Source organism: Sebastes fasciatus, chromosome 2, assembly GCF_043250625.1.
Source record: "Sebastes fasciatus isolate fSebFas1 chromosome 2, fSebFas1.pri, whole genome shotgun sequence".
Lineage (NCBI taxonomy): Eukaryota > Metazoa > Chordata > Actinopteri > Perciformes > Sebastidae > Sebastes > Sebastes fasciatus.
The window spans coordinates 38,727,541-38,752,961 of NC_133796.1; the positions used below are offsets into that span (position 1 = coordinate 38,727,541).

At 42.1% G+C, this 25,421-nt stretch overlaps 2 protein-coding genes across 3 annotated transcripts in view; one reads left to right on the plus strand and one right to left on the minus strand.

Annotated features, from left to right (window-relative positions):
• Positions 1–25,421, plus strand: part of ubap1lb (ubiquitin associated protein 1-like b) — a 424,774-nt gene that overhangs the window by 63,471 nt on the left and 335,882 nt on the right. The window lies entirely within an intron of this gene.
• The window catches only part of LOC141761609 (uncharacterized), a 28,463-nt gene continuing 7,376 nt past the window's right edge, over positions 4,335–25,421 (minus strand). Inside the window, exons 2-3 of the mRNA XM_074625056.1 lie at positions 5,202–5,265; positions 4,335–5,080 (exon numbers count right to left, since the gene is read on the minus strand). Of these exons, the coding sequence (XP_074481157.1) occupies positions 4,537–5,080; positions 5,202–5,265 (608 nt within the window). The 3' untranslated portion in view covers positions 4,335–4,536. The remainder of the gene's footprint in view (positions 5,081–5,201; positions 5,266–25,421) is intronic.

Genomic DNA, 25,421 nt, shown 5'->3' on the forward strand with positions numbered 1-25,421 from the left:
GACGATGGCCTGGCGACCTTGGACAGGTCACCAGCGTGTGTGCCCCGCCAGATGGGAGTGGTCCTGTTCCAAACACTCCACAGGGATGCATTTTTTGACACCATCGCGTTCCACGAAAACGGGGCTACGTTCAACAAGAGGCTGTCCAAAAGTAACAAAAACATACACAAACATGTCAACAGACACTAATCTGTTCATTTTAGTTCACATTCTGATGGATCTCTGTAGCCGTCACCTTCATCTTTCTTCTCCTTCTTTCTCTCCAGATTGCAAGGAATTCTTGCAAATGTGTTTGCGTGAAGACTCCAAACAGCGCCTGACCCTGGAGCAGCTCAAGCATCACCCATGGCTCAGATAAACCAACCCTGAGCACACACGTCCACGTCATACAATACTCAAGTCTTCCAACTACTACTGTTACACTCTCTTTGACAGGAAGAACTTGAGGAACCGGGGCGGCCAGCCTCTGATAGGCTGGCGAAGTCACCGGCCTGTGATAGGCTGGCGAGGTCACCGGCCTGTGATAGGCTGGCGCTACATGGCCGGCCCCATGTGTTCCTGTTTGACCCTGTGATAGGATAAGCAGTTACAGATGATGGATGGTTATTATTCATCGTTTGCCCTTTTTTTTGCAGATCCTGTAACACCCCCAGCCGTTCGAGGAGAGGGGATCTCTCTTTGAATTTCCTTTCTTGAGGTTTCTTCCCATTTTCCATCTGGCCTCAGGATTTTGGAGGAGTTTTTCCTCGTCTTCTTAGAGAGCTTAGGCTGGGCAGGTTCTGCTCATATTCCAATTAGCCATTATTTAATGTGATATTTAATACTGAGCCATGAGAATAAACTTTAATTAAATTTATACCCAATTAATTTTTCTTTTCTTTAGACCACAGAGAATCAACATACTGTTTTCTTCTAACTGCATTTTGAGTTAAATAAATATATGTAAAAAAAAGTGTAGTATGTCATGAAAAACTCATAAAAAAGTCATAGTATGTCATAACAAATGTCATGAAAAAGTCATAGTATAGTATACCATAACAGGTAATGGACAGACTGGTTCTGCCCGGATACAGAAGTCAGATAGATTACATTTATGGTCAGAGACGAAGTCTATCACTGAGAAGGAGTTTATATTCAGGCCAAGAGTAAATACGAGGTCAAGGGCGTGGCCTCGGTTATGAGTTGAACCAGAGACGTGCTGCACCAGGTTGAAAAGTCATAGTATGTAGTATCATAGTATGTCATAACAAATGTTATGAATTGAGATAAGGCAAAACTCTGAAAGTTGTCAATAGAGATTTGTTTACAGTTAAATGGTTGCTGTAGGCAACAGCAAGGCCTCCACCGCGGTCCGTGCACCTCGGGGCATGGCTGGTTTAAGGCATAGGCCTTATAGGCGGATGCCTAGGGTACCACCTTCTGGGGGGCGCTGGTCACCCTCTAAAAAACAAAATGAAATAAAAAAAAAAAAAACTGAAAAATGCCAGATGCCCTTCCTCATTTTCTATTTAGTGACATTAGCTACAGGGTTGTAAAACACCCACTTGTCCCACACTGTCCTGATGTCAGCTAACTCGTCTCTCTCGTCTCTATTATACCACTGTCATCTCGGACCACTCCAACCTGCCACGCTGTGGTGGTGCCGGCACTGTAGCGTCGACTATTATACCACTGTCGTCTCGGTTATCAAAGCGGATAATCCTGGAAATAATGTGGAAGTTTTCCAGAGACATTGTTGCACGGAAAAGTTCTCTGCCAGTTTCAAGATCCCACAGGGATTCTGTGGACTCCCCTTTGTATCTGAAAACTCCAGCAAGGATAAGAACCCTAAAGTATGCATGTAAATGGGTTGGGTCTATCTCCTTCCACCTCTCTCCAAAAACACGCCTTCCTTCCAAATGAATGCCATCCAGAATGATTTTCTGGATGGCATCCGGGATGAAAAGTTCAAAGGAAGACTTGATGTCCTGCACATGAGTAAACGCCATCCGTGTTGGCCCTGGTTGCATCCTTATAACATTGGCAGCCATGTGGGGTGGCTCATTCCTTGGGCAAGAAGACCATTCAGTTTCACCATTTATTGACATCCATATTTCTCCACTTGCTGGCTGCTGAGGGGCTGGTCCTGTGGCTGGCTGCTGACGGGCTCGTTTTGTAGCTGCCTGATGGTCAGTCTAATCCTCTTTTTCATACTCATGGTACATGTCCACAGGGGCGTTTTTATCGTGAGGGGACGCGACGCTTCCTAACATTGGACGCTTGGTGGGCTTTCCAGTAGGCAGTGGCGATAGATGATTGACAGATGATTGACCAATACTGGGTGGTGACGTTTTACTGGCTTTATTTCAACTTTTGGAGGGATAGCGAATCATAGCCCACTCTCATTTGCCATGAACAGAAGAAGGAAACGGATCTTCGTGATTGCCCTGCTGTATTTGCGGTACAAGAGGTACCAACTCCGCCGCAGCTGGAGATTCTGGGTCTACCTTATACTCCAGGCCCGCAAACAGCACGGCGAATACCACCGTTTGGTCACGGAACTTCGCCTGGATGAGGTGATGTTCCAGCAGAACTTCAGACTGACCAGAGGCCAGTTTGATGAGGTGCTCGGGAAAATTGGAGACCGAATGTCTCGGATGGACACCAGCTACCGGGAGGCTATCGGTCCACCTGAGCACCTCACTATTTGCCTACGGTAAACTGCATTGATTTTTGTCCATGCATCCATTGTTGTTTAAATAACATGCTGGCACAAAGTTCCATGGTCCTAATGCCATAAGAGCGGTGAAATTACATTATCACGATGTGAGTTAATTATAGGCATAGTGTTGTGTGCAGTATTACTTTTGTTATTAAATCCTTATACTTTGGAATAATGTAGTTGGCCCATTAAGTGTCCTGTAGGCACTACATAACTAGGTAATATTTCAACTCAACATTAGTTAGGACAAATAATGTCAACAGAAAGTTGTTGTACTAGACCCCATGAGCCTTCCTGTAGTCGTTAGCCATTATGTTTGTTGGAATTACTGTAATACTGTGTATGCCACACAGCTACATATTGCAGTTAATACAAGGCTAATGTCTTCATATATGTATTTACAGATATCTTGCCACAGGTGACTCATTCCACACGATAGCCTTAAATTATCATGTGGGGGTCTGCACAGTGGGCAGGATCGTGAGGGATGTGGCTATCTGGGATTCCATGGTGATTTAGGTGATGCATACTCCAACCATGGAGGACTGGAGGACCATAGCGAAGGATTTCCGTCATCGCTGGAACTTCCCCAACTGTGTTGGCTCCATAGATGGCAAGCATGTTGTCATCAAGGCCCCCTCCGACTCCGGTTCGCTGTACTACAACTACAAGGGGACATTTTCTATTGTCCTCTTGGCAGTTGTAGATGCGCAGTACCGTTTCCGGGTGGTTGACATCGGTGGATACGGGAGAACCAGCGACGGTGGGTCTCTCCACAACTCCACTTTTGGAGAGGGGCTCTGAGATGGCACTCTGGACCTCCCACAAGATGCTGTGGTTCCAGGAGCAGAGCACAGAGGCTCACTGCCACAAGTCTTTGTGGGAGATGAGGCCTTTCCCCTCAGCAGGAACCTGATGCGGCCATTCCCGGGCTCCAACATCAGCAGGGAGCAGAGGGTCTTCAATTACCGCCTCAGTCGTGCCATGTTGGTGGTTGAGGATGCTTTTGGCATCCTCTCATCCAAGTGGCGTATGTACCGGCGTGTAATTGGAGTCGGCTCAGTGACTGCAGAGCTGTGTGTGAGGGCCACCTGTGTCCTTCACAACTTCCTGAGGGTCACAGACATGAGGGAGGCAGAACCACAACTCCACGTGCCAGAAATCTCTGCTGCTGCTTCTGCTGCTGTTCTCCAGGATGTTGCCAGGATGGGGTCGACCAACGCCACAAGGAAAGCCATTCGTGTGAGACAGAGCTTCACCTCACACTTTTGCCAAGAGGGTGCTGTTCCATGGCAAGAAAACGTGTAGAGCACTACACAACCAAAAGGCTCTTTTAAGAGCCACATATATAATGCATAAAGAGCAATGTTTCATAAGCACAACTATACTGTCACAACTATAGACAGTATAGTTGTGAGTCACAACTACACGAACACAACTATACTGTCTATAGTTGTGACAGTATAGTTGTGCTTGTGTCTGCACAAGCACAACTATACTGTCACAACTATAATTATGTACTGTTTTACCTGGGGAGTACAAATCATTTCACACACATACATATATGTATACCCCATTTCATTTGCACCTCAAGCACTTCCTACGACGACTCAATTTTATTTTATACTATAGTGCAACTTTTATAATGAAGAACTGTAGCATTGTGTTATAAGCAGTGGATTATATAATAACCAATATACAGTTATATTATTAATCAAAGAGATTTATTAATTTGAAAATTCAAAACATCAACATTTAACATAATCAAAAATGGAACATAACACAACTGAACTGGAACTGAACTGAACATATAACTTAATCTGAACTGAACGTAATTATTCTGCTCCTGCCTCAAACAGAAGTTGATGAATCTTAAATTTCACCTCCTCCTTTTTCCTGTCCTCTAGCTTTTTAAGGGACGGCAGGAGACTTTGGAAGAAAAGGGCATCGATATCGATGGGGGCTGGAGGTGGAGGTGTGGATGGGGGGCTGGTGTCATCCTCCAGTGCAAGGAGGAGTCTCCTCTCGAAAACACTCACGGGACCACTACCTGTGTCTACTCGCCTCCTTTTAGCAGGTGGCCGTGGAGTGGATGCAGCTGGCTGAGGTTGCACTTGGGGGGAGACAGACTGTGCTTCAGGGAGGGGGGTGGTGGTTGGAAACTGCAGGTAGGGTGGAAGGATGGAGGAGACAGGCTGTGCTTCAGGGAGGGGGGTGGTGGTTGGAAGCTGCAGGTAGGGTGGAAGGATGGAGGAGACGGGCTGTGCTTCAGGGAGGGGGGTGGTGGTTGGAAGCTGCAGGTAGGGGGGACGGATGGAGGAGACAGGCTGTGCTTCAGGGAGGGCAGAGTGGATGGTGGCTGCAGTGGATGGGACCCTCCTGGTTAGGTTGGAGGAAGTGAGTCTATTATCAATAAATGGCATGAAAAACTCCATCACAGCCATAAATCTCCATGGCCGTTGTGAGGAGGCCCCAGCCCCACTCCTGTGTTTCTCCTAACTTTTTTTTCTTCTCTTTTTTAAACTGGTCCCTCAGACTCTTCCACCTTGTGCGGCAGATGTCCTCTGATGAGAACATAGGATCATAGGAGCACATCAATTTACTGTGTCTTACATCAGTGTTTATGAATACAATTTTATCATCTAACTTTGTCCTTTTTGTGCGATAGTCAGTGTTGGGGAGTAGCTGTAGTTACATAGATTAATTACAAAATGCATGTAATTGTAATCAGTTACAATGACTGAGAACTAAACATACCGGCTACAGACAAATATATCTTTTAAACCCACCGGAAACACCTACAATCTCAGCAACCTTCTTCCAGGCTGCATTCCTCTGGCTGTTGTTTCTATAGAATATAGCAACGAAGCATCGTACAACACTGCAATACCCGACACCACTGTGATTCATTTTTCCTCCATGGCTGACCTGCTTCTGACCCACAACAAAGAAAACTACACTCCCCTCCTACAACTGCGAAAATACCGGCTGCACCTGATTGGACAACGCTTTCCCTTGTGGGCGGTCCTCTCCCGGATTTCAAACCAGAACCAGTATGGAGGCTCGTTTGGAAACTTTCTCTTATTTCATGAAAATAGTTCACCGAAATGTGTTTCTGAAAACATTGGAGGCGAGAAATAATCCATGCAGTTGATGAATCTGTCTTTATTTTGGATCGACAACGTTTATTTTAAAAGATTTGGGGAAGTTTCGAGAGGCGGCGAGTCGTGTCGGACGCCCGTGATTTGCATAAAGTAGACGAGCCCTCAACTTTATGCAAATGAGAAGCGGGCGTCGTGACGCCTAGTCTCTCGAATCGCGAAGTGCCGCTCTAATCAACGCATACAGTAACTTCACACCAGGAGGACTGAGGCATTTACTTCTGGGTTTCATGTGGACAGTTACTAACAGTTAGGCTTGAGAAGCGGCTGTGCGCTGCTCTTCATCCGAGGTGGAAAACTAATAGAAGACACTTTTGATCAGACATAAATCTCACCATTGTGTGACTGATTGTCTACACAAATGAAACCTGGTAGCTAATGTCATGATTCAAGGTGTTTTTTGAAGAATTTCAAATAAGTTATTTGCTAATTATTATCTATTTATCAGCACAAATGGAAATAAAGGATATCAATTAACTTTGTATTCTTTTCCTGGAAATGTATTAAATAAATTACCAGCTATTGGGAAATAGCGGTTAAGGTTATTTTCGATCAATTTTGAGGTAAATATTTGGGTAATTTGGCAGTTACTCCAAAAAAAATTCAAATAGGTTACTTGCTAATTATCACCTAGTTACCATGAAATTTGTGGACCTGTAAAATGAAGTGTTTTCTTTAACGCATTAACGCAACTTGCGTTACATTTTTCTTAAAAATCTGACAGGCCACCGATATTTTGGAAATCATAGCGGCCTCAGTTTTAAAGCTAGAGTGAAGATACTGGCATCATATGAAACTAGAAAAAAAAATAAGGAATCCATTGGTTCCAACCATGTCATACTAGCTTGTTGCACTTCAGGCTAAATAACAGTCCAAACTTACGCTAAACTTTGGCGAGGAAAAACTGGCAGGGACATTTTCAAAGGGGTCCATTGACCTCTGACCTCAAGATATGTGAATGAAAATGGGTTCTATGAGTACCCACGAGTCTCCCCTTTACAGACATGCCCACTTTATGATAATCACATGCAGTTTGGGGCAAGTCATAGTCAAGTCGACACACTGACAGCTGTTGTTGCCTGTTGGGCTGCAGTTTGCCATGTTATGATTTGAGCATATTTTTTATGCTAAATGCAGTACCTGTGAGGGTTTCTGGACAATATCTGTCATTGTTTTGTGTTGTTAATTGATTTCCTGTAATAAATGTATGCATTTGCTTAAAGCAGCATATTTGATAAGAGTATTAAATACTTGACAAATCTCCCTTTAAGGTACATTTTGATTAATCACGATTAAATATGCCAATCGTTTGACAGCCCTGGTAATTTCACTTTCAAACAGATTTAATATGCTGCATCTGGTGCCAAAATTTGTAATATATGAAAGAAAATCATCTATGAAAATGCCTTGAGGTCAAGCGGTACCAAGTCTGGACTGAATGAGGACATGACTAGAGATTGTCTGAAAGTTTCAAATAAACTTTCATGTGAGAGTTGAATTAGGGGGATTATCGCCTGAGCTTTGGGCAGTTTGAAAGTATTAAATTCTGTCTTCTCATCCATCTCCTCCATATGGATAAGACTTCGTTCAACACTTCAGGATTCTTCGTGACAGCCCGACTTTCAGAACATGCACTTAGAATAAAAGGTGCTCTTAACATTCATAAATGTGCACTCACAGTGGACAATCCATCATAATCATGGGGGCACACTGTACATAGCTCAGTGGGCACAGCAGTCTCTTTCTGTCTCTGCTGCTGACATTCAAACAAAGCGCTGGCTCCTCCACTCCTCTGCAGGATCCCAATGAAAAACAACAACAAATGAATCACAGGCAACAGCAGCCCACTTTGCTCCCTTCACAGCATATAAAATGTCAATGCGCACAACAATCCCTTACAGTGATGGATGGGTTAGAGTCACTGCTCTGTTCAGAACACAAAGCACCGACTCCACCTCGCACTACCTACACATTTCACACTTCTTTGTAAATGTCATACACTGGTTTCATGAACAGGTGTCGTTTCATTGTTCGTACGATGACCGGAGCCAAAAGGTAACTGCAGGGTTGTTTTCCAGCTAAGACCCAAACAGAAAGCCCCTCTCTAAATGATGGAGAAAGTTCTGTTGTAATGTTATATACATATATATTTTTTTCTCAGCTTTTAAACTGTTAGTATACATCTAGAGTGCTACAGTATAAGTGGATGGTTTCACCCCTTTTTTCAAAGTGTTAGTTTCCTTTATAATTTGTGGAAAATGAACATTTAGTAGTTATTGCTCGTTAAAAGCCGGTAACAATTCCATGCTTTCTGTTTCTTTATTTCCTAGAGTGATTTTATAAACAATATGGCCTTCCAACGGCAAACAAGGAGCAGCTTCACACAGAAATGTGAAAAAGCTCCATTACAACTTACTAGACTTCCATTTAACTCATGTTATATAGCGGAGTGTCCAAGGAAACGCATGGTGTGGACAGTCAACGAGCTTGTCCTCTATGGAAAACTATGATCATCAGGCACAGTCAAACAGATGACCACACTTTCCCTTTTTGCTTTTTTTCCCACTCATTACTTTGCAACGTAGGTCCCAAAGTCCAATATATGCCTTGTTGTTTCGTGCAGTTCCATGCTTTATGGTACATTTTGCCAACTGATCCGGCAACACCTTCTAGGAGGTAGAGTCCTCTGAGACTTAAGCCTCGATTATACTCCCAAACGGACACATACACGGACGGCTGAGGACACCATGGACGCATAGTAGTTCTGTTAATACTGTCCGTTTGGAGGACGCGTTCCACACATGCGCAGCAAATCGCTACACTACCACTTGTAGCCAAACACCAGACTTTCATGCAGGAGACTGGTGTTCGTGTCCTGTGTGAAACCAGAAGCCAACGTTGATTCATTTGCCACGTAACTTCTGTACTTAAAGGCAGGGTTGACGATGTTATCCAGTCTACACTATTTGTTATATTGGTTGAAATGGTCTTTCCACCCTGACAGCGATCCATTACTGATGAGCTCCGAAAAAGGACCGGAAAAGAGCCGTCATCTGTAGCTGCTGTAATCTTGTAAAAACGTCTACCAATCACTGCCTGGAGGTCCGCTTGGAAAGAACCAATCAGATGCCTTCCTGCCTCCCTGCTTGTACTCTAACCTTGGCATGCACCAGCCTTAACTCAAAGCGCGTCGCCGCCGCACGTTTACTGGAGAATGGAAGAGAAAACTCAGCCAAAAGTAGCACTGTCGCGGTTACTTGTCATGAGGTAGCGTTGTTGAGTTGAGGTCCTCTCTCCGCTCTGTGTCTGTGAAGTAGTTACGATGCGGCGGTGCTCGTGCATGTGTGTGTGTGGGGCGGGGGTGGGGGTGGGGGGGGGGGGGTTGCCTTGGAAGGAGCCCCGAGGGGAGGGGGTGGGTTTAGACGGAGCTGCTGAGGCAATACTATATTCAAATTATGCTAGCTTTCCAACATCGTCGACCCTACCTTTAAGTTACACCATGTTCAGTGTTATTTTAACCCAAACCACGATCTTTTCCTGAAGCTAACTGTTCTGTCACGGAACTTCCGTAGTTATGTTATACCACTTCCGGTGTGGCGGAACTTAACCACGATCTTTTTCTAAACCTAACAAAGTAGTTTTGTTGCCTGAACCTAACCAAGTTGTTTCCTGTGAAGATGAAAGCTTTTTTTTTGGAAAAGCCTGGAGAGGAAATTGACGCTGGACATTCGTAGGAAAACACACAAAAAATGAGGATTAACTTTTCGTAAACTATCATACGAACCGTTGTATGAGAATGCTTTGAGCGTAGTGGCCGCTAAGACAAGTCCGGACGTCCACACAGAGCCTAGATGTACTGCCTCTAATGACGAAATTTACATCACGCGGACCACACAAAGATTTATGTTTTATTCAATATTAAGCACATACGACACTGGTCACTAACCTTATAGTCGTCGCTTGTATAGTACCCTATATTTATAGACCGTCTTTTAATGCATCGGGTATGTGATGGGGAGTTGCAAACTCAATTTTGTTGTACCTGTACAATGACAATAAAGGAAATCTAATCTAGTCTAATCTATAGCAGACCCTCACGTACTTGCAGATTTAAATGCCAACAATACAAAGACACACACCAGTTTGTGCACTCAAAATCTACATCTGCATCTATGCGATTTACATAACGTATGATACTTTGACTTGTTTTCCTTTGACTCTTGTAAATTGTTAATTGCTTTGAACAAGCTATGATGCCTCATGTGACAAATCCATCCATATGAAAGATTTTGAGAGTTTCTTGAAGTTAAATATGTCATGAGACATTATCATCGAGGAAGCCACACCAGAAATAGAAAATGAGGCAAATGGTAGAAAGTCCTGCTTTTCTTCTTCGCACGATGCATCAGTGTGGAGATTGTAGTCACGGAGATGTGGTGTTCACTGGGGAGGAGGAAGAATGAGGCAGTGAAGGGACAGACGGACATCCAAAATTCACTGAGAGAGAAGCTTATTTGGTTTTGGTCCATAGTCATCAACCCCTTCCTCTTCCCTACCTTCCTGTTTCTCCACACTGCAATAAGTCCTCCAAAGTGACCGACAAAATGGGTTGTTTGTCACTGCCTTTCAAAGTGATCGATATGACTGTTTTCTGATCTGTCGCCCCATTCGACATCGTTATCAGAGCCTTCCATAACAGTTACAAATGACCGTTACAAAAAATGTGGTATAACTCTATCCTGATCTGCTACCGCTAGGGATGAGATTTGGATAAGTTTATGCACAAAAAATGACTTTGTTAAGTCTAGGGAAAATTGTGATCATTGTTAACAGAAAAACAGGGTGCAAACAGCGGTCTCCTGTCTGATTTCTTATTGAGGACCGTCTGCTAGTGTCCTATACTCAGTAGGAGAATTGAGGCCATCTCCCTTGTTAGCAAAATATCCAAAATGCATCCCCCTTGTTAAAATGCCATCCCCCCCTCTCCATCCCCTAGTAGCAGAGAGAGTGCCGGAGCAGAGGGGGTTGTTTACTTGAATATGTTAGTCCAGTGGTTTTCAAAGTGGGGTCCAGTGACCCCCCAGAGGTCATGAGGGGTTCTTAGGGTCCCCAACAAAAAGGGAAATCATTTATTTTCACTATAATTCCATCCATAAGTAACTCAATGACAGAATATCAAGCGCAATATTACCATTCTATTTTAGTTTACTTGTTTTACTAAACTCATCTATCTAATTTTGAGATATCTCTGGCAAAATAATTTCCTCAGGGCTTAATAAAATTCTACCATATCTTATTTCTTATGTCTATTTTGGTCATGGGTTTCATGCACATTCTGTAATAACATATCTAAAAACAAAAATCTACGGGGGATCCTGGGACAAAATTTTATCAAATGGGGGTCTGTGGTCTAGGCTTGCCTCGGTAGTCGGTGTTACCGGTGTTATACGGTGGTCGGGCACACACCGATTACATTACGTACCCACCGCCCCCACCGTCGTTCTGCTTTTTCTTTACAGAAATAAAACCCATTTAGTTCATTTTCGCGTATCAGCACCGTGTTATCAATAGATAGTCAGACGATGGGCACTACAAACCGAAAGTGAAAGTGTCGGCTCCGTACAGAGTCTCAGAACAGAGTAGCAGGAGTCAGTCAAACCTCGACTGAAAGCTCTACTGGAGAGGCCAGAAACACAGCCAACCGACGTTAAAGATCAAAGTAAGCGCGCTACACATTTGACCTACACATATTTCTTGTAAAATATCCGGTGTAATCGGTAACATCGCTGTTGTTATTAACCAGTGGGAAAATGTCCTCACCGTCGCATCCATACCGTGGTCTAATTTGTGTCTGTTTAGTGGTCCTTGACGTGAAACGTTTTTGGAACCACTGTGTTAGTCTAGTGTGCCTAATCATCCATGAGGTTTGTGCAAGTTAGAATCTATGGCCCTGATCATGGTTCTGAAGTATCAATAGCCTAACTGTGCTATGTATTGATAAATCCATGGCGCTGAAGTAGCAGAAGGATTTGTGATTGTGACTTTTTCTCTGACCAAAAGAGTCATTCATATGGCAGTTCTATAGTCGTGGGTGAATGGAACGAACTGGGTCCGTCCCCCCCTGTTAAAAATTAACAAATCGCCTACTGCCTATACTCCCTACTGTTCAATATTGTGAGTGTTTGTTTTCAGTTTAAATTTGGTGAACATTGACATATGGATTTGGACCATCACGCAACAGTAAATATCTCAACAGAGCTGCTTTAAGGGGCCAGTCACAAAGGCCAACATGGATTAAGCTATCATTTTACCCAGGTAACTGTCCACATCATGCCAACTGCAACCGAGTGTCTAAGAGAACTGGATACCATGTTCCGAACTGGCGCCCCATTTATTAGCATTAGATTTCTCTCTGGCCTGAATGGCATGTTAATCACCAACATAGCTCCTCAAGGCTTCAAGACATAATGGATCAAATTCAAATCATTTCAGTGTGTGTGTGTGTGTGTGCTCAGGGAAATGTATTCATTGCTTTAATTCAATTTCTGTAAAGATTGTGTATGGGATAAAAGTCTGTTTGGGCCAGTGTATCATGTGACCGACTGTGGCCACTATGTTAAAACCACTTCACAGCCCAGTGCTGTTTCTGGGGGCTCGGTCTGCATAACAAACTGCTCACAAGACAACTCTGGCATGATTCCAGCTCATGCCAGTTTTAGGCCAAGCTATTTTGACTACAATGGTCCTAACCTGCAAATGGCCAGCTGATGAACGGACAAGGCTGCAACTTGAAATTTTTCTTGTGATGTTTCTTTATCAGCAGGAAATTAGAAGACATGTAGTGGGGCAGCAGGGCATCGCCCATCATTCTGTAGGAAATTAAAAAAGAAAAAAAGCACTTGAAAGTCTGTAAAACTCATTTGCACAAAACAAGCACTGTCTGCATGTCACTGCAAAAAAAAAAAAAAAAAAAAAAATGGATGGTATCAGCCACATTTGGCTCTTGTAGTCTGGAATGAATGGTGACCTGGGGTTACTTTCTCACATTGATAGTCTGAGCAGCAATACTTAGCTTCACAAGATGCTATGGGGCTTTTTAAAGTTTAAAAGTGCATAATGTAAGATCTGGCCAGAATTTTAGATCGAAACGTTCAAAAAATTAACCAACATTATCAGCAGAATGTGAAGAGGTTACAGTGGTGACACTATGTCAAAGACCCCTATGTATTGTGTTGCAGGCAGATCTACTGAAATGAGCAAGCATTTTAAAGTTGTAAAATGCACTAATAGCTGAATCCAGAGTTATTTCCCTTCCTCCGTTCATGTGAATGAAACCCAGACCGAGGCTGGAGCGCAAGCCGTGATGACGGCGTGACGTAAGGACCCCGTGACGGAGTCATGTGACCGAGCGAACGCTACTGCGCATGTTCCATGTGCCCAAGATCCGGGTACTTTTTCAGACGGAAGTCGAGCCATTTAGGCTTCATGCGCCACTGAGCAACTTTCATAGGGATGAACGGGGCCCCGCCTCCAACGCTGTATCCAGTTCTCTTAATACATCCATGAGTTGGACCATCAGTTAGCGGTTAGCTGTTGCAACTCGCATTCCCCAGTGCAAACCCCAGTACCGGGAGTCACAGCGAGATGGCGCCGTGTCTAATCTGTGTAACGGCTGAAACAGGAAATTTGCTGATCTGGTGGGGAGTCTGGGCAGCCCCCCGGTATCAGACCCCCAGCAAGGTTTGCACCACTAGTTGAATTTGAGTTGCTACAGCTAACCGCTAACTGAAGGTCTGTCTCCCGGAGCGGCTGCATGCTCTCCTCCCAGCGAAGTAGTCCCCTGGTGACGGGGAGGACAAAACGAAAAAACGAGTGCTTTTCTCGTTTCTGCCACGTCGGATTTAATCCGATAAACCATCAAAGCGCACATGGACCGTACAGCCCCCGTTCAGTAGCACAGTAAACACAAGGATGGCTAACGTAAACTATGGGCCGATGCCACACATGAAGATAGCAACGTTGTTGTGACTTTCTCTCAGAGTTTCAGCAGTTTGGTTGAATTTTACGTAGTCTTGCCCTGCTGTTAGTTTGTTGATGGCTTTTTTTTTAGTAGTACAGGTAAAATGCTAACCCCTATACATTTTGAGCATGTGGCCAGACATTACACATTGCACCTTTAAAAAAAAAAATGCACACTCAAACATATTCAACGCTACCCATTACGTTAAAGATGTAGCGGACCTAAAAGGCATACAAAGATAAGAGTTGGAGGTAAACCCTCTATACTCTCAACAACTCCTTTCCAAATATGTGGTGAATTAAAATGAGTAAAGACAAAAGGTGGCTCTGACCTTTAGAAAATGTATGGACACACCACTAAGGCATTTATCATTTTCTAATTAAGTTATGGGGCAAAGGCATATCTTGTGTGCCTGAAGTCTGTGGTGAAATGGGTCTCTATCAGTATGAAATTACAAAACCATGTTTAATTAATGAAAATATGACCCAGGTGTCAGAGCTAATATATCAAAAAGAACATTCCATTGTCTCAGACTATTTTGTGGCAAAGTATGAGGGGGTGTTAGCTTGAACATAATATAAGGTAGAAAAGAGCTATATTTTCTTCTGGTAGGTCTGAATTTCACAGATTGTAAATCTGATACACTCACCTCAAATTCAATTTAAAAGCATTTGGGATTTCCTTTTGTGTAAAAAATAAAGATTGAGGGAGAAATAGGAAGAGAAAAAATCACTTACTGTACATATTGCTCTCCAAGCCAATACTACCCAAAAGGATTCTTTTTATGGCAAATTATATTTTATATGATTATATTCTGAACAAATATGGAACAAATTATATTGAAGAATCTAAAAAAAAGAAAAATGTTAAAGGATAATCTTCTTAAAAACAATAATTTGGGGTTTGTTTTAGCATTTCTCTGCACTCTCTGCAAGACTGTGTGTCCACTGAGGGTGGTGGATAATGCAGTAGCCGGATATATCAGAATTAATGATGACATTTATTTGTATGCGATTGTTGAAGGTGTTGAGTCTGGTCAGCCGTGTTGTCCACATCATCTTTCCATTTCAGATCCCCTACAGCAGCACCTGCATGTAAATAACACCCACATCATGTATTATATGCCCACTCCTGTCAGAGACTCCCATTCTTCCCAAGTCTGAGCAATAAATCTGTCCTTTCATTGGATTCAGAGTCATAGTGCTGCTTTTTAACAAACAATTAATACCCATGACTTAGCCACGAAGATTAAAATACTTACTCATTTAATGTCAGTGGTGTCTCTGATATGTGAATATACAGAGACCCAAACAAAAATCATCTAGTTTTCTCAGAAAAATCTTCAATAACATAGTCAGCTTTCAATTGTTTTGATTCAAATGTGGCTTCTATTTTTTGTTTGCAATTGTTCTCATCTGCAATGCCGTTTCCATATTGTGATTTATTTCCAATCTTAGCTTAAAGAAACCCCTGAAAATGTCTGTGAGATTTTTTAAGAGAACATAGAAATTGAGCAGGCCTTACTGGCAGCACACACCGGCAGCTTATAACAAACAGTACGTGAAAACAGCTGCACCTATTGTAACGTTAAGCCCACACACCAGAGGTGTCGTGATGAGCTTAAATGCACATTAGGGTATGCTTCTGTTCTATTTCCAAGCAACAAAGTGCTATTACATCATATTCGCTGCCCGGATCGGCACATCCCCGCCTCCATGCGGTCAGGTTTTAATACTTAAATTACACGGACTGGATAGTTTTCTGTTTGCACGTTGTAGCTTGCTCATATATGCTGTATATATAAGAGGTGGACGTAGTCACCGTGCCGTCACCCATTGGTTTGTGGATTACGGTTTTGAGGCCTCGAGTCGGTTTTTTGGCCGTCGTCATCTTGGTTTGTGGCTGTCACCATCTTAGTTTGTGGCCGTCACCATCTTGGTTCTTGGTTTGTGGATGTAACCATCTTTGTTTATAATAATAATAATAATAATCTTTATTTATAATGCACTTTTCTAAACAAGGTTACAAAGTGCTCTTCAGAAAAAACAAATCAACAAAACAGAAAAACAACAAAAAACAATAAATCAGCAAAGAATAAAATAAAAACAATCATAGAAACAAGAAACATCTGGGGATAAAATACATTTTAGAAAGCAGAATAAAATGGCCAGAGAGGGATGATAAAAGCCAGCATCATATTAAATCATTCAAAAACACTTTCCTATAAAAGAAAGTTTGTGGCCGTCACCATCTTGTTTTTTTGCAACCAGAAGTGACATGAGAGGGTGGGGCTAAGTACAACTGAATGCATTTTTAGGCGACCAAAACACTAGTGTGGTACTGGAATTTCTAACTCCGATACGATACCCTGAAAAATATCAATATTCAACACCATTTTCGATATCATGGGGAAAAATGTACACAACATTGAATGTATAAAATTTGTATTAAAAGACCAACATGACAACGACTCTTCTTTTCTTGGCTATAGTAGAGAACAGCAGAATACCTGTAGTAAACATAAACAGTAATCACTTGTTATTGAACATAACATTATCTTCCATAAGCTAACAATGTCACCACATAGTGTTGAGTTTAGATCCTGTGAGGTTGCTGTTATTGGTCAGTGTGGAGTGTTGAAGCAGTAGAGTAGCAGATTAAGCTACCAATGTGATGTTAGCAGCTAATTAGTTCATTTCCACAGAGCATAGGAAATGAATTCCTGTAAGAATGAGCACACGTTGTTTTATGTTAAGCATGTTAATTTTACAAGATAATATCATCATGATTGCAATGCTAATTTCCGTTAGTGCGTTAATGGCAATACCCATTATGTGTCAGCATCAAGCTAACACTAGACAACACCCAGACCGGACAACGCCGTGGTAACGACCTGTCAATCACAAGGTAGCCACGCCCTAAAGCATCCCCTGCTTTATGGTCTATTTTACTCTAAATGGGACCATAATTTACTAAATGAACATCATGCTGTATTGAAGAAGACTTGAAACTAGCGATTGAGACCATAAATTCATGTTTACAATGTTTACTGAGGTAATAAATCAAGAGAGTAGGCTCATTTTCTCATAGATTCTATACAATCAGACTTCTTTTTGCAGACGGAGGAGTCGCCCAGTAATAGCTGTTCAATCAGATCCCAGAAAGTATTGGATAAAGTTTGATTGTATCTGGCTGGAGACTTTATGGGCCAGTTTGTTCGCTTAAGCAAATGGATTGTGGGAATAGGCAGGTTAGGTAAAAAAAATCCTGCAGGTGCAGCCAAGGTTTCCTTCATGACAACACCACCATGTTAGCATTGTCATTGTGAGTATGTTAGCATGCTAAAGTTAGCATTTAGCCCTACGCACTGCCGTTCCTAAGTACAGCCTCAAAAGGACCACTACTGAGCCGGTAGACTCTCAGTCTTGTTTAATCTCTAAAAACATCACATATCCAACCAGGATCTGTCTGTAATCTGTGATTGATAAAGCACAGGTCTGTGGCTATAGTAACACCAAAAAATAAGACCTTACAATTTCATACCTCTGATGATCACACCAACTCATGATTATCCCCAACGGATGAATAAGGGGCCAGAGGGCAAGTGGCTCTGCACTGCTGAGAAGAGCCTGGTGATTCTGTTAACACAGAGGTCAGAGGCTACGACCTCTTCTCCACCTCGGAGAGCCCCAACACACTCCACAAGTGGCTGGTAATGGAGAGTACAAAGTGCACTAGAATCCCCTAATTTTTCCTGCAGCAGTCTGTAATCATTGTAACACATGCAGAGAATTATTTAGCCATTGTAAATGAGAGGTTGCACAGAAAGAGAAGGAACAAAAGAAAACAAAACGCGGAGAGGTGATTAAAAGTAAGGAAATATATACTGGATGTACTTTAACAATGAGCATGTCAAAGTGCAGACTAGGGATGTTAATAATTAACCGTTAACCGACATTAAGAATTTTAACCGATTAATGCTATCGGTTAAACGGTTAAAAGAAATATATAAAATTAATTAAAAAGCTGAGCAAAACTCAGAGGAGCGGGGGGCTGGCGCACCGCTGCATGCGACGCATTAATCTTGTCGGTTAACAGTTAATAATCGGATAACGAGGGTCGGTTATCGGTTAAAAAAAAAAATCTAAATTAGCATCCCTAGTGCAGACAGCTTCTGTTTTTGTTTTACTTAAAGCTGTAGTAGGCGAGATTGGAGCAAATATGATTAAAAAAAGTGATTTCTATAAAACGGTCGCTATATCGTGACAGTAGTACATGAAACAGGTAACCTGAAAAAAAACATGTGCCTCTGTGTCCTCCAGTGCTCCTAACGGCATCTGCAAGATTTCACAGACCGGAGGAAAACGAGCAGTAAGAGCTGACCTGAGGTCTGCTGTCCATCTGCTGTCTATGAGAGCCGGCTGTCAATCACTCGCGAACTCTGACCAAACGGTCAAACTAGGCAGCGCTGATCAAATATGAATCAATATTATGTTACGTTAATGCCTATTTCTCTCCTCAGATGTTTTCAGAATCATCTTGTAGCGCACGGTTGTATCTTGTAGTGCACATGACCGGACCACAGCCAATAGGAATGCTCTCTCTCTGAAATGACCTATGATTGGTCAAAGTCTCGGGTCACAGGCTAGATTTTTCAAAGGCATTAACCACTCCTACACTCGAGTAATTTCCGGCATTCTAGCAGAAAATGTTTCAGCAAACTGCACATTTATTGCAAACATGCAGAGGGGCAATTTTTCTAGTGCAGCCAATTAACGCTGACATTCAGCAATAAATGGAAAAAATCCATTGTTTCCATTTTAAGTATAAGTGCCACGACTTTCGTGTTTGTAAGAGCTTGCTCTCTTGCTCCGACGATGCTATTGTTATTGCTCTCTCCAAATACACATAGAAACAATATCTAATGATGAATGGATTTCTCTTGAATTCTGTTCAAATAACTGATGTTTCACTGTGGGGACACTTTAAATTAGCTACTTTAAGCCGAAACTAAATTTGCTTTCTACCGGGCAAAACAACATTGTTCCTCTAATGTTTGTGTCTTTTTGTGCCAAAAGAAGATAAATTATTTGACAATAACGGAGGCTAAAAACAGTCACAGTTCAGTTAATAGCTCATTCTTGATCAGATACAGCTGAGCAACACAATAAAACGCCAACCAAAAACAAGGTGTATACATGCGTTGCTCCCTATCGTCCTATTTCTCGACAGAAAACATGAAGTAAAGCCTGTGCTACTGATATCTGCTTCGTGACCTTGCACTGGTTGCATCTCTGGTTTAGAGTGCTGCCTCATATTAGCCGTGTCAGTTGTTTATTTGTGAACTGTAAAGTATTAATGAGGTAATGTCCCCGACAACTCTCTCTTTTTGATCACACTCTGACAAACAGGCTGATGGGACTTACAGTTTGTTGAGCCCCAATAGCCATCATCGGCTGACAAAGTGGATTGTTGTCGGAGTACAATACAGTCTTCCACTTTGTGAAATGAGCAGATTAACTCTGAAGCACAGAGAACACGGTCGGTCTAGACATAAATAGTGGGAGGATTTTGTACTACAATGACATTTTGTGGAGCAGCTGTCGCTCATGGAACAGAACAAGGTGTCTAAAATCTAAATATTACCACCTTATGGTAGGGCTGCTCAATTAATCGAATATTCATCGCAATCACGATTTTGGCTTCCCAAAATTAAATGAACATGATCGACTGCGGTATTGATGTTTAAAAAATGGGCTGCTCAAAGAAAACTCTGCTGCATTAATCAAACGTTTCCTAAACTAACAGCTAGAGACGCACCGTCAATCAGCAGCTGATCTAAGCCGGCCGGTTTCAGCAGTCTCATATTCATATATCCAAGTTTTTGCTGGTCACGCACACGCCGATGCAGCCGCCACATGATGGTTTTACGTCGGCACAGTCAGTAACGTCACACACATAAAATATCATAACAAACATTATGAAAATATGTTGAATATCTGGCTCTTTTGCACCTTAATGCTCCACTTCATTCTCAAGCTATCACTACATTTGTCATCTGTCTGCCATTTAGTGTTGGGCTGGTAGCGTACTGTTGGTCTATCAGAGCTTCTTTGCTGAAAACAGCTGCCTGCTGCTTTACTGGAAATGGGGTTGATGAGCGCACCGAGGCTGAACCGTAGAGTTAATTTGCTATAAATACCAAACAATTAGCTAAAAGATGCTAAAAAGCCTAAAAGAGCTGCAGAGTTTGTGATATAGTAGTATAGACATAGTTTATTACTGTAAGTGTCCCATTTAACATTACATTATTGTATATATATGAAATGAAAAACTTTTGCATGGTATGGAACAAAGTGTTGTTGTTTTCCACAGTTTTAATTTAAATGCCTGGTCCAAGTCATCGAAATTTCCTTTCCTCTCTACATTCCATCCACAGCAGGGATTTGCATTTTCATGATATTTTTCGTATTCCATAAAGAGACCAAACATGCCGATCGGGCCTTACCCACAGTATGAGGGTGTGTGCCCAGCTTAATGTGAGTTTTGTATCCTGGGTGTGTTTCTGTGCATCATTGTTTATGCATGTGCATGCTAGCAGTGGTGCATCGGTGTGTGCAGAATATGAACCTGAGAAGAGAAAAGGGTTCCTCCCCCTCACCAGTCTGCTCGGTTCAGATGTGGGCTCTGTGAATTACTGTCCTCACTGCCGCATTCCAGCTCTCAGGCTAGCTCTCTGCTTTGGAAAGCAGGGCCAACGCTGTGCCAATTAGACTGGTAATCTAGCTGACATTTGTGTTCACTGCTCTGGGGCCCGGGCGGCATCGAGAGCTCAATTTGGTGGGTTTGAGGTGTTGGAGAGGGGGAGGGTGATTTACACCTCTATAAATGAGAGCAAAGAAAAAGGAAAAGAAATACCAGCGATGATGAAGCCAGAATTAATAATACTCTCACACTATCACTGTTTGGGCGGAGAAAGGAAGAGAAAAAGGCCACTAATGCTCTCTCTTCTCTGTGCGATTTGTATTGATGACTCGAGAGAAGAAAACAGCTACACAATAGAGAACTGATTTCTTGCTTTCCCCACTTGTCTGTTGTTCAATCACTGCACAGCCAGCTGCATTTTCTGAAATTATTTAGAAGAGTTCTGAGACTGAGACGAAGGGAAGATGAGCAAAAGCTTTGGAATATTCTGACATTTCGGGAAATAATAAAATATCTCTCCGGGAATTGGATGAGAAGATCAATATCAATTCTGTAATATCATATCTGTTCTGTAGAAAGAAGGATATATTAAGCTTCCATGATGGCGAAAGTTGGTCACTGGGCTCCGGTTTTTGGGCCCATATGGGCATGTATACTTCCTGTGATACAGCTTTTTTTAAACTAGTCACTGTCAACACGTTCTCATCCCAACTCCTCACATACGGCCACTTTGTCACGCCCCTTGGCGTCACTTCATTTTTGGCATCAAAACCACTATAGTTACCCTTGGCGTCACTTTAGGTTTAGGCAACAAAACCACTTAGTTAGGTTTAGGAAAAAAACTACATGGTTGGGCTTAAAACTACTACGTTTGTAAAGTGAAAATGACACTGAATGTTGTGAGCACAGGAAACGAACAGCGGTCTCCTGGATGAAAGCCTTGTGTTTGTTGGACCCATCCATTGTGTCTTTTCGCTCTTTAAACTAGGTCACCTAGTTTAAAGAGCGAAAAGAGGAGTTTCCAATAGTTAATTGGAAGACTGGTGCGTCTCATACAGACACTAAAGGGTGCCTTGTGTGGCGGTATCGCCAACGGCCGTGAGAAAGCCTTGGTATTTGATGCTGTCATTGCAAAGTGTCTGTGATGCTCAGAAAAATGTATTCATCGTTTTACAGCTGTTCCTGTTGTTATGAATGTGCGTCAGTGTGTAGCAGTGATGCTGCATTGAAGAGGGTGGTCACTACGCCAAAATCACATCACAGCTCAGCCAACCCATTCTCATTCTCAACTCGTCACATACAGACACTTGGTCTCGACCCCTTGGCGTCACTTTTTAAAGCTTCAGTAGTCAACAATTTTTTGGCCTCATTGGGCAAAAATTCCATAAGTAAACCATAACCTTTCAGCATATTGTAATTCAAGTGTTCTGAGAGATAACTAGACATCTGCTCCTCCTCATGGCTCTGTTTTCAGGCTTTAGAATATCTAGCCCTGGACGGGAGACTTTGACCAATCACAGGTTATTTCAGAGAGAGAGCATTCCTATTGGCTGTGCTCCGGTCATGTGAGCGGCACTTGGTATTCCCTCAAGATATCTCATCATGGCTGCCAGGTCACAAACTTTCTCATTTTACAGCTAAACCAGTGCACTACATGATGATTCTGAAAACATTTGAGAGAAATAGGCATTAACGTAACATAATATTGATTCATATTTGATCAGCGCTGCCTAGTGTGTAGTAGTAGTTTGTAGTACAGATTCCTTCTTCATAGAAACTTACAGGTCAACGTTACATCTCGACATCTCCAGTCATCATAATGTTTGGTTTATTAATTACCGGAGTAACTAATGAAGGCGTGAAAATCAGCCTCAATGGAATCCATCAACAAATGACAACTGCAGATGCAGCAGATGGACTGGGTTTGATAAAACTTTTCTCAGTGAGGCAAACCTATTTATTAAGCTTGGCATTTACAATTGAAAAAACTGAAATTCATCTCATTGAAAAAAAGTCTCTATTGGAAACAAATATAAATTTTATTTATGGATAGAGGTAACAGGTTTATCAATTGTGCTCGAGTCATTTATTTTCAATAGAGTAAGTTTATCAAATGACGTAACCATATGGCCTACAGCAATTATTTCCTCTTTTCAGATAAACGATGGAATTGTTTTCTAATTGCATCCTGGGAAAATATGCAAATGAAATTATTTCACCAACTGGAAATCAAACACATTACATATTTTAATTTCCACCGCTTACAGCAAGTATTGCAGATCATGAAATGTATAAAAATGTATATTCGTAGATAACTGGTGTGGTATGTTTTGTTCCATAATTATGTATGGATGTATTCCTAACTGAGTAGGGGTGAAAAAACCTCAATCAATGAGGGGGAAAAAAACATTCTCAGATGAACAGAAAAAGAACAAAACATAAGAAATGCTTTTTAGTTTCATCCAAAAGTCAAAGGAGAAACAAAAAGAGGCGAACAGAAGTAAAAAGCGATGAATATTCCAGAGTCAGGAAGCGAAAAGTCATCAAACAGGAGACAAGCATCAGAAACAAGTGACACAAGCGAAAAAAAGGAAATGAAGATCTCCGCTGAAGCAAAGCCACGACGAGGCACTTTGAAACATGACAATGGCCCACACGAGCAATGGCACTGATCAACCTCCAGCAGAGGAAAAGACACCAAATGGATTCCCATGTCTCCATCCAAGCCTGATAATGTATCAGCAGATCTCATGAATAAAATAATAAAGTTCCAGAATGGGATTCAGAGGATCATCCACATCAGAATAAAGAGTGCTGCCCGGCGCTCTGCAAGTTCAAAACACACATAATACCAGATGATGTAGATCATGAGGATAATTAATTATGTCATCTGACGGAATAATCTAAAGTACGTGGGGGATAGAGTTTATGTGATGATGGAGCTGCCTGCATTCATGAGTAAATCAAGTTTAGATGCTCTCCCTTCCTAAGGTGGAAGAACCCCCGCAGTATTTTTTAAATTTAAATTTTGTACACAATATGACATTGATGAAATTGCTTTCCGTCTTACAACATTGTAGCTTGTATAATTAGAATAATATACAAGTGTATCAGATGCTGTCTCGGGCCTGAAGATGTGCATCAGTTCCAGATGGAGGACTCCTCCAGGCCTCCTCCTGCTACCATCAAGCTGAAGGGCTGCTGGTGGTGGTGGGCTGAACACAGCTGAACACGGTAGGCTACAGCAGCAACCCACTCCATAACAACTGGCGCAGGAATTCAACACACAAGGAGCTATTGTAGTGAAGGCCAAGAAACTGGAGCGCCACATATTACTGTGTTAGCGATCACTAACAATGCTGAATTGAATGCCACACCTTAGCATGCACAGTAAGTAGAAAACATGCCCATTTTTCCCCAAATTTGAAAAAAACAATCTTTTCACCTAGCCCTTTCCAATGCTTTTAACATTTACCTGGTGAGCTGAGCATACACTGTATGATTTTAGCCTGTTCGTTTCTGGCCCAAATTTTGAGCTGCACAACTAATTTTAGTTGTTTGCCGTGCAGTGTACAAGGTGGGGACTGAGGACCGATCAACTCCTCCGGACCAGCCGCCGGACAGTCGGAAATTTTGATCGGCCATCCACAGGCTCTCACACAGTTGAAGCAGAGCCACGAGCCGACACCCAACGTAAGTGCTTTATTTCTGCTTTTCTGACAGAGCGTAGGTATCAAGATAACGATGTACAACAGATATAGTAAAACGTAGCTAGATTACCTCCAATACTCTCTACAAAATGGACAAGCCATACTGTCCACGTCTTCCTCGCCACCAACGTTACGCCACCGCCTCTGTTTTTTTAGACGTTTCAGTGGACTGGATGGCAGAGATGATCAAGGCAGCATGTTTCTGCCTTGTTAGCATTGTGAACCGTACAGATCTCTGCTAGCAAACAAACTTTACCTGCCTCGGAGCTTTCAAATGAATCTTTATTGACAGCTGTCAACCGCCAGAACGGTCTGCAGGGGCAGAGTTCTTTTTAATTTATATATATATACATCCAGTGTGAGTACATAAATTGTGTGCTTTGGCTTTACATCGCAAATGATCCAATCGTACACTAGGAGTAGGAATTACACAACAACATTTATCAAATCGTACAGCGTATGCCCGGCTTTAATGTTTCCCATTGTTGGTGCTACCCCGTCTCCGAAATGGTGTTAGTCAACGTATCTGAAATCTCCAAAACGTTGATACTGAAATTGATCAATAAAATATTCACTAACAATGAATTTAATTTGGTCTCCTCCCAAATATCCAATCTTGCAATATAAAATCTGCTCGTAACGATGACTGCATTAATAAAAAAATGTATGCTTATGTTAAAGTAATAATCTCGAAGATTTTCATTGAAATAAATGTCTATTAAATCACCATCTATTGTCGTATGAGGTAAGACAATGAAAGTGCTTGCATCTACAGTACTGCAAACTGGGTCTCAGTGGCGACATTCCCAGAAAAAAATCAAAGGCAGCGCACAGAATGGAAGCTCGATCCAAAAACACAGCGGCAGTTGTGCACAATGCAACAAACACCAGATAAAGACATGTTAAACATATAAAACATATTCATCCTGCATACCCACACTACACCCACATAACAGGAATAAGCTCGGCCAAAAGCTCACGATGACCATTTTTACCAAAACAAAACGCAGTTCCAACACCAAGCAACTAAATGAGCACACAGCAAAAACAAGCCAAGGGTGCATGCATGCGTAGTGGTGCTAGCGGTTTTGCTATTACATGCTTCATGCTCATTATAAAAGCTG